Source organism: Dermacentor albipictus, chromosome 3, assembly GCF_038994185.2.
Source record: "Dermacentor albipictus isolate Rhodes 1998 colony chromosome 3, USDA_Dalb.pri_finalv2, whole genome shotgun sequence".
Taxonomy (NCBI): domain Eukaryota; kingdom Metazoa; phylum Arthropoda; class Arachnida; order Ixodida; family Ixodidae; genus Dermacentor; species Dermacentor albipictus.
The window spans coordinates 60,015,491-60,029,607 of record NC_091823.1 but is presented as its reverse complement, the minus strand read 5'-3'; the positions used below and the strand labels follow the sequence as shown (position 1 = coordinate 60,029,607).

The 14,117-nt window shown below is 48.9% G+C and overlaps 1 protein-coding gene across 1 annotated transcript in view; it reads left to right on the top strand.

The window, feature by feature from the left end:
• Positions 1 to 5,450: 5,450 nt before the first annotated feature.
• Positions 5,451 to 14,117, top strand: part of LOC135898755 (salivary peroxidase/catechol oxidase-like) — a 217,239-nt gene continuing 208,572 nt past the window's right edge. Inside the window, exon 1 of the mRNA XM_065427888.1 lies at positions 5,451 to 5,828. Coding sequence (XP_065283960.1) covers positions 5,818 to 5,828 — 11 coding nt within the window. The 5' untranslated portion in view covers positions 5,451 to 5,817. The remainder of the gene's footprint in view (positions 5,829 to 14,117) is intronic.

Genomic DNA, 14,117 nt, shown 5'->3' with positions numbered 1-14,117 from the left:
TCCTTCGTTTTTCTTAGGCATGGACACACACGAAGGGACCTGTAAGTACTGCGGGGCAACTGCCAGACCGGTAACCACTCGAAACAACGACAAAAAATTAGGAATCCTTCCTCCGTTCCGGTTTAGCAGGGTCCCCTGAGCATCCTTTTTTCCGGGGGTGTTACACGCCAGCCATAACACTGCCCAGAATGCAGCGAACTTGAGCGAAAACACTTTTGTGCTTTTTGAAAGCGACTGGCTTGTGCGAGCGCCTGTCCGCGCACGTGCACCTTTTCACCACCTTCCTCTTTCTCTTCTTTCTATTCCTCATTTCCTTCCCCCACCCCCGACGTACAAACTAGAGACTCTTCTGGTTAACAACCCTGCTCTTTCTCTCTCTCTCTCTCACACATTAGCGTTCGTGCCTGCGGCACCGCACGCCCTCACCGTTTGCAGTTCGTAGCGCGTCACTAGTGGTTGCCATAGCAGGCAATGTGCGTTGTCAGAGGTTGTACACGCGAAATAGCGTTTTCCTGCTAGTTGCATTCTTGCTTGTGGAGTTTCGTCCAGCAGTTGGCTCGCAGTCTCATATAAAGGTAATAATGTTATCAATTAAAAAAATAAAGAACAGGACCCGTATTTCTAAAACGGTTCGGATAATCGGGATTGTATATGCGTCGCCGCCTCCCAATCGTGGCAGTCATCATCATATCAGGTCATTGAATAAGATACAGTGGACCGGTTCACAAGAACTGTCATTGGCAAATGATCCAAAACACTAGTGATAGTTACCAGCTGGTTAAAGCCATGAACGAACTAGATTTGTGAACTAGGGCCTAATTTATCTACGAACATTACTCATTTAAAATCAAAAGGCAGTGATATCAGCGAAACAAAATGTCGCCAAAGTAAATGCGACACGTGCATCATGACATCTGCGCAGTGAATACGTTAATGAGACTTTCATACTTCTTCCGCAATCAGTGTGTGTTTTTGTACTACACTCTCATTTCTGCTCTTTACTTGCCATTTTTTATAATTTCCTGCTGGTAGTCCGCTCTTTGAGACAGTGTCAAAGAATTAATGTTTCATTTAGCTTAGCGCGACAAATGGCTTTATTAAGATAACATTATCAATGTGGGGCATCATAACGCAAAGCTCTTCCAATCTCCTGACGTCAAATTCACGTCATCGCCAACGCAAGCATCACACGGTGACCCGTACCACTGTTTGACCCGATCAGTCATATGCTCTCTTCGTTTAAAGGAGATCGCTTTCGTTTGCATCTAAAACGAATAGCATTCCTATCTTGACAGATATTTCTTATCTAATTGGCGAAGAAGAGGCGAGCAGCATGCAGCAGTCGAGGGGGTTTTGGCGGGGCCGTGCTAGCGCAGTGAAAGTAGATAACCGGATGAGGAGGGTGGTGCCGGCATCTGCGATTGGTCCGCTTCTCCTTACGCAGTTTGTGGTGGCCGGTGTAAAACCGGTGGTCTAAAAATCGGTGGTCTAATGGTGGTCCAAAATCACGGTGGCGTGCAACGGAAGGCTAAAAATGCCGTTAAAACGGTTCATCAGCGTAGAATAGTTGGCAGAGTGATATCGTAATCGTGCCGAAAGGGTTCGGCAACGTTGTACTGCCACGCAAAAATGTTTAATTTACTCAAATAAATTCATGCTCCCCGGCAGCTCCGAGTAGCCAGTGTCTGAGTGGTCGGTAGACAGAGGTCTTTTCTTCCTTTCTGAACGGAGCAGCCTCCGTCTGTTCTGGAAAGATTTCAGTTTCATTCGGCCTATTAATTCATCTTCAGTGCGTACACGTCACTTTGACGAGGTGAGTTTTCGCCTGACGCCGCATGACAGACTGTAGAAGTGGGCGAAGCCCAAGAGCGTGTGGCAAAAGAAAAGATGGTAAAAAAAGGCGAGGAATTGAAAAAAATATATATTTTTTTTCTGTGAGGTCTAATCATTCATAATCAGCGTGTACACGTCATATCAGACGCGCGTAACAAACAGGCGACTCGAGGAGTGGGCCGAAAAATTTTTTTACCAATCGTGCAGGGCTGATTACAGAAATGGAGTACAAACAGTTTGTAATAGGTTAATGTTATATCGCCCCTGCAAACAGTCGATATATGATCCCAAATGAGTGGTGTTCGGCAAAATACAGAGTTGCTTGACAATTATTGAATTAATTGTGTTGGAAACAATAATTCATTAGTAAATCCCTTAAATGTACGTTCGCGATATAGGAGATCAACTGTGACGATACGTGACAGTGCGTTTATACGTGATAGTGCAATGATACGGTGAATGTATCACCCGCTGACTAGAGACTGTGTCATTAGGCGACAACATCGTTTGTATTTTGGAGGCTTTTATCTACATAACTGTGGAGACATTGTGTTTATTATGTCATAGTCTTTCTGTGAAAACGTTGTGTGATAAGTCCTGATCCTTCCATGAAAAGATTATTTCATATGTAATCGTGTACCCTGTATATTGTATGATGGAAACTTTTAAGAGATGAGGAGTAGCCGGCGCCTTAAATTGTGCGTCAACATCTCCTTACATCATATCAATAAAAAAAAAACGGCGCTCAATCTGGCATTGCAGAAACAGTTTACAAAATAAACAGCCGCGCCACGGAAGCGGCAGTTCTTCAAAATAATGAGCCACGGTAAAACGTAACACACACGCCCATGGAGCCTAATAGCATCCATTCATGGTTCACTGTAGGTATTTTGCACCTGTGCGAGCACCGACAAACGAGCGGGGAAACAGGGCTTCTAAGTGCGCTGGAAAAACGGCGATGTGTTTCACGGCTAAGACGCGCGGGACAATTTTTCAGCGGAGACAGCGGCGAGAATACAATGGCACTTAGGCGGTGACAACGGCGCAAAATATGACGGCGACCTTCACAGCGGGTGCGCCGATGTCAAAACGGCTCCTTAGCCGACAAGTGGACTCACTCCACGTCCGCTATCGTCGCCTAGTCCTCTCAGCCTCGAAACTTCCCGTCGCCGCTCAAATCCTGCCGCCGCATATTATGAGTGACGCCTTGCCCGCAACACCCCGTGCGTCGCATGTGCGAACAGCACGAGTTAATCCCCGAGCACTAGAAGCGTTCCGAAATTCCTAAATGGTAACGATAGCGCCGCATGATGTATTAACCTCCAACGTAGTTTTTTTTTTTCGTTTTTTAAACTTATTTAACATGCCATAGATCTGACACTACAGCGAAACGCTTGAACACTTACCGCTGGGATGTATAACAATCAACAGTTGTCGTGATGGGCTGCTGAGTATCTGAGTGCAGAAGTTGGCCTTTTATTTCATTAAATGTACAACGTTGCTTAAGCTTTGAAGGTACCGTTGTGTTTAGCGTGTTACGTAAAACACTATGCGTAACTTGCAAAATATAGTTCTGCTTTGACTTTGTCCCTCTTACACTCCTAATTTCGTTTTGCAAAACGGCCACTAAGTTAAACATTTCGCAAATGTGTTCCACTCACATATGCGGATAGAGATTAGGAATGTGCAGATAATTCGTCCGGGCAAACTCTACTGGATCGTTTTCTTTGGTTAATTTGGCAGTTATTATGTAGTGTCTTCGCCGTAACATTGATGAAACTTCCGATGTTTCTATTCTTTATTGTTATTATTTAAGGTATCTTTATACGCAAATGAATGAACAGCATTTCCTATAAAGAGCCACTTGATTTGTGCGGATGCATCAATGATCTCTTTACCTCACGTCGCCATTTTAACAGAGTCAACCTATCGTATTTTTGGATAAAAACGAACAACATGATTATTGCCAGCATTGCTAATACGATAAAGAAAAATAATCAATCGTTCGCTCTCAGCCTAGAAGCAGTGGTTTCTACGTGGCTTCTATAACGCAATACCAACGTCTATTAATTCCAGATACCTTCTAAAGAATATCTGCAGTGTTCACTGCTAAAGTGCTAGGTTATTAAAGCAAAGATTTCTTCGTGTCATCGAGATTTCCAACATTGCGTTAAATCTGCGTCATATCTTTCCTATATTTTTCCAGGAGCCAGCGAGGCCTTTGACCAATATGATTGCAGCTCGCATTCTCTGTACTTCGAAGCCGCGCCTTTGTATTAGTTCTAGTCCACGTTAATTCCGGTGTGCCTTAGTACCGAGGACGTACACCTGCAATAAAACTGTATTGTTAGTGCTATTAGACGTGAAAATATGCAAGCATCACCTAAACCGAAACTGTATGTACTCTTATGAACCACTCATGCGGTAGCCCTTTATGTGTGTTGATAAAATTACCGCTTCACTTCTCTGAGGTAATTCGACCATTGCTCACTTTAAATCACTTTAGAGGGGCACGAGATCTTTCGAGAAGTTAATCGCATGGCGTGAACCATGATTTAAGACCGTATGCTTTATTACATTCTACATGATTCAGTTGACTTGCAGGTCACCTATTCAACGTCTTGGAGCTCTTCCATATATGAGTAGCGTCTGAGAGCGAGCGCGATGAAGAAGACAGCATTTGAACTATTTAAACTATCCCGGGATAACGCACAGCATACGCTCCTCCGGAAGCTTTGCTTTTAATCCATGGCTTTCTTCTCTTCGCGAAAGCTTGCTTAGCGTTGATAACTTTCTAGGCAATGCGTTTTAGACCCTTTTTAAAAGAATAAAGCGACGCCAGTAACACTGCAAACCGAAGCATCATTTTATTCCGAAATATTGCATCTGCATTTAGGAACAACGAATACGTTCTTTCACGACACGTAATATGCATTCGGGAAATCGCCTCCACTAAGCTATTGCAGCAGTCACGAGAAACGCGCATCTCGGACGCGAAAGCACCACGAATTGCCCCACGCATCGTGCTCACAGCAACGCGATTGTGCGGAGTTGGTGGCCGGCTAATAAGAGACAAGCAAATGAAATTCCAAATTACGCGCGTCTAAAAGCAGCGGCGTGTGCCTCATTAGCTGTCCGTGAAAACTGCGTGGCGAGAACCACTCTTACTCACTGTCGTCTGAGAGCGGCTACGGTCGTGCGCATTATTAAGCCGCGACGGCGTCCGCAGCCGCCAGAGAGAACAGAACCTAGCATGGTCTACGGCAGCCGCAGAAGCACCAGAAGCAGCGCCTACAGCTGATCGGCGAGAAGAGGCGGCGACGGCGGCGAAAGCCTCGGCGGCGTGCAACGGCAAGTGCTACGGTGCAACCAGCGGCTCCCGCAACGCGTGCGCGCGCGCACACGCGCACGCGGCGGAACTGGGCCAGGCGAGCGTGGTCGCCGTCGGCAGCCGCCGTGGAGTCCCGTTAGCGGAGAAGTCCAACGGGGAGCAGAAGGGGGGACGCCCTTCCCCTCGCCTGGCCCAGCGGCAGCTGGCCTCCGCTAGCAGTCCTTCCTCGTCCCGGAACCCTTGCCGCCGCTGTTCCCCCTCGCTTATATATAAAAACAGGTCCCCTGAATCTAGACCGTTTCCCAAGAGTCGGCCATCGGACACTGAGTCTGTGCGACGTGCCTTCCCTGCAGCGGCAACACTGCACGCCCGACGTGCGCCCCGGAGTCCACGTCGTCGCGGCATTCCTCCAGCGAAGGGCACCAGCAGCGTGGGTGTTGTTGTTTGTGTGCGCGTTTGGTGTGCCCCGCTGACCAGCACCGCGCCTAGCGGTCCGTAGCCGAAAGCAACCGCGTCGAGTGGACTACCCTCCTACTGATCGGCACCGTCCTTAGACTGTGCCACCGGCTTGTTTCGGCCCTCCTGGTTGTCTTGAGCGTGAGAAGAACGGATCCCGTGTTGTCAGCGACGCCGAAAGAGAGAAGACATCCACGATGATTCTTAGGTAGGTGTCACCCACCAAAACACCGTGGTTTCTGTGTGACCCGGAGCACGGTGAACGCAAGTCGGCGGCGGCCTCCCGGGGTTTTCCCGAAAGGGAGGACCATCTCGTACACGCTGGAATTGCGACTTTTTTTTCTTTTTGTTTTTTGACGCGCCTTGCCCGAGCCTTTGGATTACGCAGACGCTCTGCGGACAAGCACTGCCCATGTGGTGTACGGTAGGTGGTCGCGTCTCCAAATCAGCTGCGCGGTCGTCGTGTTTTAGACTTAGCGATGTAGTCCGTCCTGTGTATAGCTTGCCGCGCGCCGAACTTTTGCATTGGCCCGTTCCTCCCACATGCGACGTCTTGCCGAGTGTAGTCGTACGCCTTCTTCGAGAAAAGCGCGTCCCCTTATTCCTTACCGCGGGCCGTCTCGTTTGCATACGCGGTCAATGTTCGTGTCGTGTGCTGAATCGTGACGATATTGACCATCTTCTTTGGTCGCGCTGCCCATTCATAACGCCACCAGGGAAACCTAGTAAGCTTGCCGAAAGAAACGAGGGGTCTTTCTCGTTTCTACAGGTTTTTCTTTCTTCTTTCTTTCATCTTGTGGTGGGATGGCCGCATTCGCTTCTCCCTTAGTGGTAGGCACAGAGCAGAGTTAGAATAACACCACGCTGCTACTCAAGTCAAATGTTTCCTTCTTTGCGCCACGAGAATCTCTTAATAGAGTGAGTCTGAAAGTACACGGATGTGGCCATTTGCACCTAATTCGATAAGCCAGTGTAGTAATCCAACACGTACAAAAAATGTGGAACATTACACAGTTTTTATGTCGTGTTTGCTTCGTTGCACATTCGTAAAAGCGGCTAATGTTTCCTCTGGGGTTAAATTAGTGCAACGCGAAGGCTTACCTGCCAAGTCTTGTACTAAATTTTCAGATCATAAAAAATATTAAAAAGAAAAGCATGCATCGATTGCGCAAGGACTCGGGAAACTGCTACCGATCACAGTTTTCTCCACGTAGAGAAACTAACTCAGGAAAGCGTCAAGGCTTCTTACTCTAACTCCTCAAAATACTAATTCGTTTCCAGAAGCAAAGGGTGTGGGGAGGGTGTAAGAAAGTGCGCTTCTTTGGCCGCTGCTACAAGTAGCATTCGATTCAATTTCAGCCTCTGTATTTTGGTCAAACACTTCATGGCCGTACGCGAATAAGGATACGCTCACTAAAATAAAAATAACAATAATAAAAAATAAGAAGCGATACAGTGTTCTTGGCCGATTTCACCCAGCCTACCTTCTTCGTTCTTGTGTTGAAAAAAAAAAAAGGCGCACGGTGGCACGAAGAACGTCCGCATGCAAACACACAGCTTGTCTCCTTTCGTCATCGCGCGCGCGCGCGGGGTCGCAGAGTGGTTCACCTTTCGACGGCAGCATTTTGCATCTCCGCTCTTCCCTCTCGGGACGACGAAGCCATGCGTCGATGCTTCAACGGGTTCCTTCTCACACACCGCCGACAAACGACGGCGCGCCGAACAAGCAGCGGCGACGGCAAAAGCCGCGGGAACGCGAGAGGGAGAGGCGCTCGCAATTTGCAAGATTCGCGTTTTCTCCCGGCGTTACGTCTCCAATGCCGCCGCCGCGCGCGGAGAGACGAACGACGTCGGAAAGCTGGAAGGAGGCAGCGAGCGCGCGTAGCCTAACTACATACACATCATCGAAAAGGATTTAGAGGACTCCCGCAGTCCACCGCGAGAGAACTATGGTAGAGAGGAACGAAATATTTCGCGAACGAGAAGACGCGAGGTGAGGGCACACAGCCGGCGCACTGCATGTTGCCGGCACGAGGCGAGGAAAGGCGCGCAGGTAAAGACGACGCAGCGGCGTCCGCGTGCTACGTGGCAATGACCGTGACCAATCGGTCGAATCATCCAAGCCGCCGCCGCTGCCGCCACATCCACCGCTCGCTGACAGCACAAGGCAGCCGTGCCGCCCCCTTCACCGCAGTGACGGCGCGAGGTGATGCCGAACCGCGCGCTTGCTCGCATAATAGAAGCCCTGCCTGCCGCTCGGCCAGCGGGGATTTCACGGCACGAGAAAGAGCCCGACCACTGTTATTTGGCGCGTGTGCCTGACCAAGCCGACGCCAAGGAGTTGACGGGATGGGCGGGAAGGAAGCCGCTGCGGCTACAGAAGCGATGGCGCGTTGAAAAGTCCGCGCGAGCTGCCGTTATACTGTCACAACCGTATATGGGCAGAAGCGGCGCTATAGTGGGCGTAGGAGGAACTCATCGACGGGGGCCGTCTACTCGGATGCTTGTATTTCACAAAGCTGTTCTGCACTGCAAGCGATTTTCTCACTTTGACAGAGACAGGTGTGCAATGCTGGAAAGCGTTCACAACGTGGCGACTGCTTATAAGATCGCGCAGCTTCACGGCCCTGATGCCAGTAGAAAAGCGCGGGGGACAATTATATTCTAAGAAATTTGCCAGAGCAGAGAAGGTGTTTCGCAGAAGTGACCACTGACATAAGCATTTTTGCCGTGAGCGCTACAGTGAAAGTAGCGATCGGCAGTGCAAGTTTAACACATGCTTCTATAAAGAAACTGGAGCATTGCCCTTCTTTGAAAGCATTTTTTTACAGTGAACAAGGCTAGTAAGAGCAATGTTAAAAATGGAGCTGGCTCGTTCGCAGCTGCACGTCAACGCAGTGCAGGAAAAAAATTAATGCTGGCATGGGCACTGAACCATGGAAGCACCGAAATATATCACGTCAGCGCTGTGGACGTTAAGTACGATTAACCTTTCAGAAATCAGGACGGCCCCACTTATATAGATACAACGGAAATGCTCAGCTTCTAGTGCAGACCATTGTTTCTGTGCTGCCTTAGCAACTGCAGTCTTGAATATGTTGCTATTCAGGCCAGAAGAAAAAAGGTAGAAACGCAGGGAGGGCAAAATATAGCGTGCCAAAATACGCTAGCAACGTTTTCCCAAATCGGATTCTGACTACCTTTTCGCCAATGAGTCCGTCGCAGATCGTAACTAATGCCGATCCTATTGAAATAATGTGCCTCGGTGTGTCTTTGCTCGACAGTCCATCAGCAGTAAACCTAGGTGTAGCAGCTGCAAGCGCAACATCGGTATTGGTTGCTCTGCGGGACAGCTGCACCCTTTGTAGACATGGAGGTGATGGCCATGTATATGGGAGAAGAAAAAAAACAAAGTCATTTGCGTAGAGTATCTTCTCTAAACTGTTACTCTACTGATGGAAAACCTGGTGGAGAGTAGTTCGGTCGACCACGTCCAACCATTTTGCCCTCCCTCGTGAAACAGTCGGACCATGCAAGGACGCACTCGAAAACACAAATAGCCAGACCGACTGATCACGACCGCGAAGCCAAGAAGCACGCGCGCGCGCACCGTATATATAGCTGAGAGGGATAAGATACGGGCGCTTCAGCTGCTTCAACCCGACGTGCGCGCGCTGAACCTGTTCTCCGATCGGTGGCGGCGGACGACGCAGTCACGGCGTCGGCAGCTACTGCTGCTACAACAGCAACAGCAGCAGCAACAGCAGCAGCAGCCAAACACAGCCAACAACAGCGGAGGCGCAAGCGCAGCGCCAGGCCTCGATCGCTCGGCGCGGTCGCGCTGCCGCCGTTGTCGCGATCGCGGCCAGTTTCCTCGGTGGCGGAGTGATCCGCATTCTGTTCGGCTCTCGAGGCGCTTTCTCTCGCGAGATTCCACCACGATAGACGCGAGACTGAGCGCGTGCGCGCGCACACACAGACGCACAGGCGCGCGGAGGGAAGTGGGGCGTCGCTTGTGCACACTGCCGGCGAGTGTTCCGCAAAGACGAAGTAAGAAATGCGTTTCTTTTTCAGCTGTAGAACGCGGCATTGCATACACAGGTTGGGAAGAGAGAGAATGTCCTCCCCCGAGCGGCGTGGTCGCATGTACACGTTTCGCGAAGGCGCGATGCGAACGTTGTCGTCCTTAGCGCGCGCGGGGCCCGACGCCGTCATCGACGAGGCCGATTTGTGTAAGGACGCGGACGAACTAAACTGCGCTCGGCAACCGGCAATGGCATATTCGGCGAAGCGGCGCCCCGCAGAGCGTGAGAAGGAGGCGCTGTGGCGATACGCGAGGCTTATTCTCCAACGCGGACGCACGGAGTCGTCGCCAATGGGACGCTCTTGACGTTGAAGCTCTGAATGCAAACTGGTCTTGTTTTAGTCGAAGGAAACTTACGATGTCAATGGTCTTTGTCATTTTACAAGCGCTTGCGCTAGCTTATCGTACTTCTGTTATTCGTTTGACCAGCTTTGGTGTTAACATACATACAGGTATACACAGCACACTTCATTGGGAACAAACGGACAGCTTTTGTGCTTTCATTTTATGCAGCTGCACTCTATATTGTAATTAAAATCGTGTTAAAAAGTTCATTACGTGTCGTAGAAACGCTTCTTTAGTAGACTACGACGAAAGCTTTTGATGGTCGTGAGCGGCCGTGAGCGTACATCAGGCCTTTTGCTATGACGTTTATTGCGTCACTGTCATCGATTTCAGTCGGAACGACAAACATTATCTATCGCATTGCGACGACTGGCCGATCGGCCGTTGGCCATGCAGGTGCTACTTGAAGACCGTTCCCATCGCTCGTCGGCCCCCAGAGCTCTGAAGGCACTTTTGTCTTTCTTGAAGGCCACTGGCCTATGTGAACGCCTTTGACTTGCTCAGGCCCTCCGTTTGCGTCCGCGAGCTCACCGCGGCTTTCCTCTTCCTCCCCTCCCTCTCTCTAGCTCATCTTGTATACTCCCGTCCCCCAGAATAGGGTAGCCAACCAGAGGCATTTCTGATTAACATCGCTGCCTTCTTTCTTTATTTCCTCCTCCCCCCTTGCTGTGACGTCACAATTTTGTTCATCGATGCCCTTTCACGAACCGTTAAAGCGGCTGATGACATAGAACACACGTTATATCCTGGTAGCTTTAGCATTCCTAAATATGTATTAGGGTAAAAAATATGCGCTTTCTGTAACTGTTGTTGTTTGTAAGTTATCGTTTTACAAGTTTCATAAACATAGAAAAAGTAACCCAAATAAAGCTACTCGCATATCCAGAGGGATAATTAACATTACCTAATACATTGTGCAGCTAGCATGAAAACTTCAACACTCTTTACAAAAAGTAGCATCTCATTCTCGGTCATGTCGGTCCGCTAGCCCTCTAAAACGCGAGGCAAAGCTACGTATATGTTTTTGGTACTATCAGTTAAGTAGAAGAAGCATAGAACATGTTGTCGGCAGTTAGTATAGCAGTTCTGTAGCACTTACAAACAGGGACTCTGATCTCTAACTCTCTGACCGCCCAACCATCCGGTGTGAGAACCCCGACATATCGGTTTAAGCACAATTACAATGCGCATAAGTTGTCCTCGCTCATAATTGATACGCTCGCTATAATAAAATGAAGGAAGAGGTTCCGCTACTAATAAAGCGTCCGAGGTGCTGCAGGTAAGGCCTCTGAATTCCAAAGCCATACTTGGTTATAATCGCCCCAGAGGGAGCCGCGCCCCTGGCGCGGCGCATAGCTGTGCGTACAAGGCGTGGAGTCGTTGACTTGGGATGGACAAGGTCGCGGCGCGCTTCGCGCCCACCTGTCGTGCACGGCAGTTGCGAAAAGCGAAAGTCGGCTTCCGCTGTCACCGCTTTGCGGTCACGCCTTCGCCGTGAGGTCGCGGAAAGGAAACTGAGGGAGTGGGTCGGCGCGGGCCTTGTATATACGGAAGGTAGTCGAAATAACGGAAAGAGGCCGAACGACTGTAGGAATGAGACTTTCGGAGCGGAGGTCGCCTCTGACAGACATATCAACTTTCTTTTTTTTTTCTTTTCGTTCATCTTGCCTTTCTCTCTGAAGCGGATAAGTAAAGCCTCAGCAGTAAAGTCGCCATTGGGCCGGTAATGTAGCACTGTTGTAAAACGCGAGAATGAATGCTCCTATACATTGCCAAGACTCTATTCCCATTGTTGATGTTGTTTCATCACTCAGCTGCTCAAAATAATGAAGCACTTTGACATTAGCTGTGAATATAATTAACCATAAGCATTCTAAAATGTATAGAAGGCAAGTCAGCACTCGGTCGCCTACTCTGTATCCCATGAGAGAACGTAAAAATTAGCGGCGTGTACTAATGAATATATGTAATATAAAACCCAATGAACCTGCAAAAATTGCTATGTTGACAGAATGTTCGCCTTCGATTTACGCATTCCTTAAGCATTGAACATCTGTGGAGAAAACAACCGCGATATAGCTGTCAACGTTTACAATTACATCCGAAGGAATCGGTCATTGATACAAATGAGACGACAAAAGTGAGAAGGGAGACAAAGCACAGCTTTTACAGGGGCTACTCGCTGGCTAATGGAGCTAGACGTCTCAACATTCGCGCAGACGTCACTCATGTACGCCCCTCATGAATCGCAGCTCCGTAAACACTTCCTGCGTCGCACTTCCGCCACTCGGCCGGTCTACGAGTTTCGCGAGACAACGACCGCGTGCATGCGCTGTCGGTCAACCGTTTTGCACTGGCCAGCCCTGCCCCCATCGGAGACCTCCTCCCTCCCGCGGTGGTGGGCAGTTTGGTTCGCTCTTGCAGCGCCGTATAACCGGCGCCTTTGAACCTCCTTTTCTGTTTGCTTACCAGCTCAGTGACCTTTATGTTACGCGAAGCTTCTAATGATGGGGGAGAAATGCCTAACCTGCACAACTCCGACTCGAGGATAATTTACTTGCGCCCGTTCGTTAACGAAGTGTTGTAGGCTACGCAACGTGAGCGCGGAATTCGAAGGCAAAGATAAAATATGTAGGACGATGAAAGTGCTGCCTTTTTCGCCTTGCAGACGCAATAATTCACGGTCTGTGCTAGCAAGCGCCGGAGTAGAGTACTTAAGCGCAGCACATTTTAATAGGCTTTAATTACGCCGACTGACTGCACTGTTGTGTTAAGTAAGGGCGGCTCTTCACTTTGTTACTGCTACGAACAGCAGTGCGTCGCTGCATTTGCGAGGACTGCGTATTATGTCTGTTTCCAGTTTCTTCTTCTCCACAACAGCGGATTGCATTCGCGCACGTGTGGATTGCGAACCTCCTACAAAAGCTAAAAATAACATCGTCATCTTTTGCGTTATTTTTAGCCGCAGCTTAGTGCAGCACTTCACGAGATGCATACATGAAGAAAGTGTGTTTCTCGTGAGGTATATCTAACAGCCTGTCGGTGCTGCAGTAGTGAGAACTGACTGGGGGCAGCGGTACGTCAACTCGCCCGAACTGCGTGTTCTAAGTCTTCTAACACAATGACACTAAGACACGACAACCATGATATAAAAAAGAAAGAAAACAAGGAAAGGAAGGGAAGAGTAGTTTTGAAGTGGTCTGCGTAACCAAAAATAAGTAAATAAATAAAAGACATGACAGTGAGAAAGAAAGAAACATAAGTTCTCTCCACATTGGTTGCGTGCTAGCAGCGTGTCTTTCGGTCAAGGAATTCTCAACAACGGTGATCCGCTGGTCGCGTGCAAGCAAGCACCTCTGGATAGTTTCTTTTCGTCGGCATGTACGCATATAATGTGGGTGGCCTGTGCGAACACGTAACGATCTTGCACAACGGAAAGGTCATCGCTCGCTCCTCGCGCCGAACTCACTTTCCGTCACGGTTATCTAGTCGCGTGACCGTTACAGCCACTTGGGTTCAAGTATAAGCTTACTTTATTGTAGTCTTACTTGCCTTATTTTATTAAATTCTTATGCCAATTTTATTCATTCGCTAATAAACTTCTCAAGAAAAAACTGTAAAGCTGTTTTCTTTAATGCACCACAGTCCAAGATATGACAATCAACGCATTAACAAATGGTAGCTAAGTGCGCGGCGGCTGCATTCTTCTCGCTTCTTTTTGCATGGTGAGGTGCCCATCAGAGCAGGAGTAGTGCACTGGTGCGACGCTAGCCACATCTTCGCCGATGCGTCAGCCTCCCGATTTCAGGCATTGGTGCACTGTGGAAAAACGAGCTTCACAGTTCTCAACATGGCCCATTAGCATTGCAACAAGCTACGTCCCACAAATTTCTAGAGAGACGGTCCGTAGGAGGCCAGAACGTTAGTTTATTTTCAGTCTTGCGTATCAAACATGGGTTGACACGAAAATCCATAGCATGAAATGTACTCGCTATACTAGGAAAGCAGCCTCCCTGCGATGATTCCATGGGAATGCTATTCACCACATAAACGACTGCGCCATTGTTT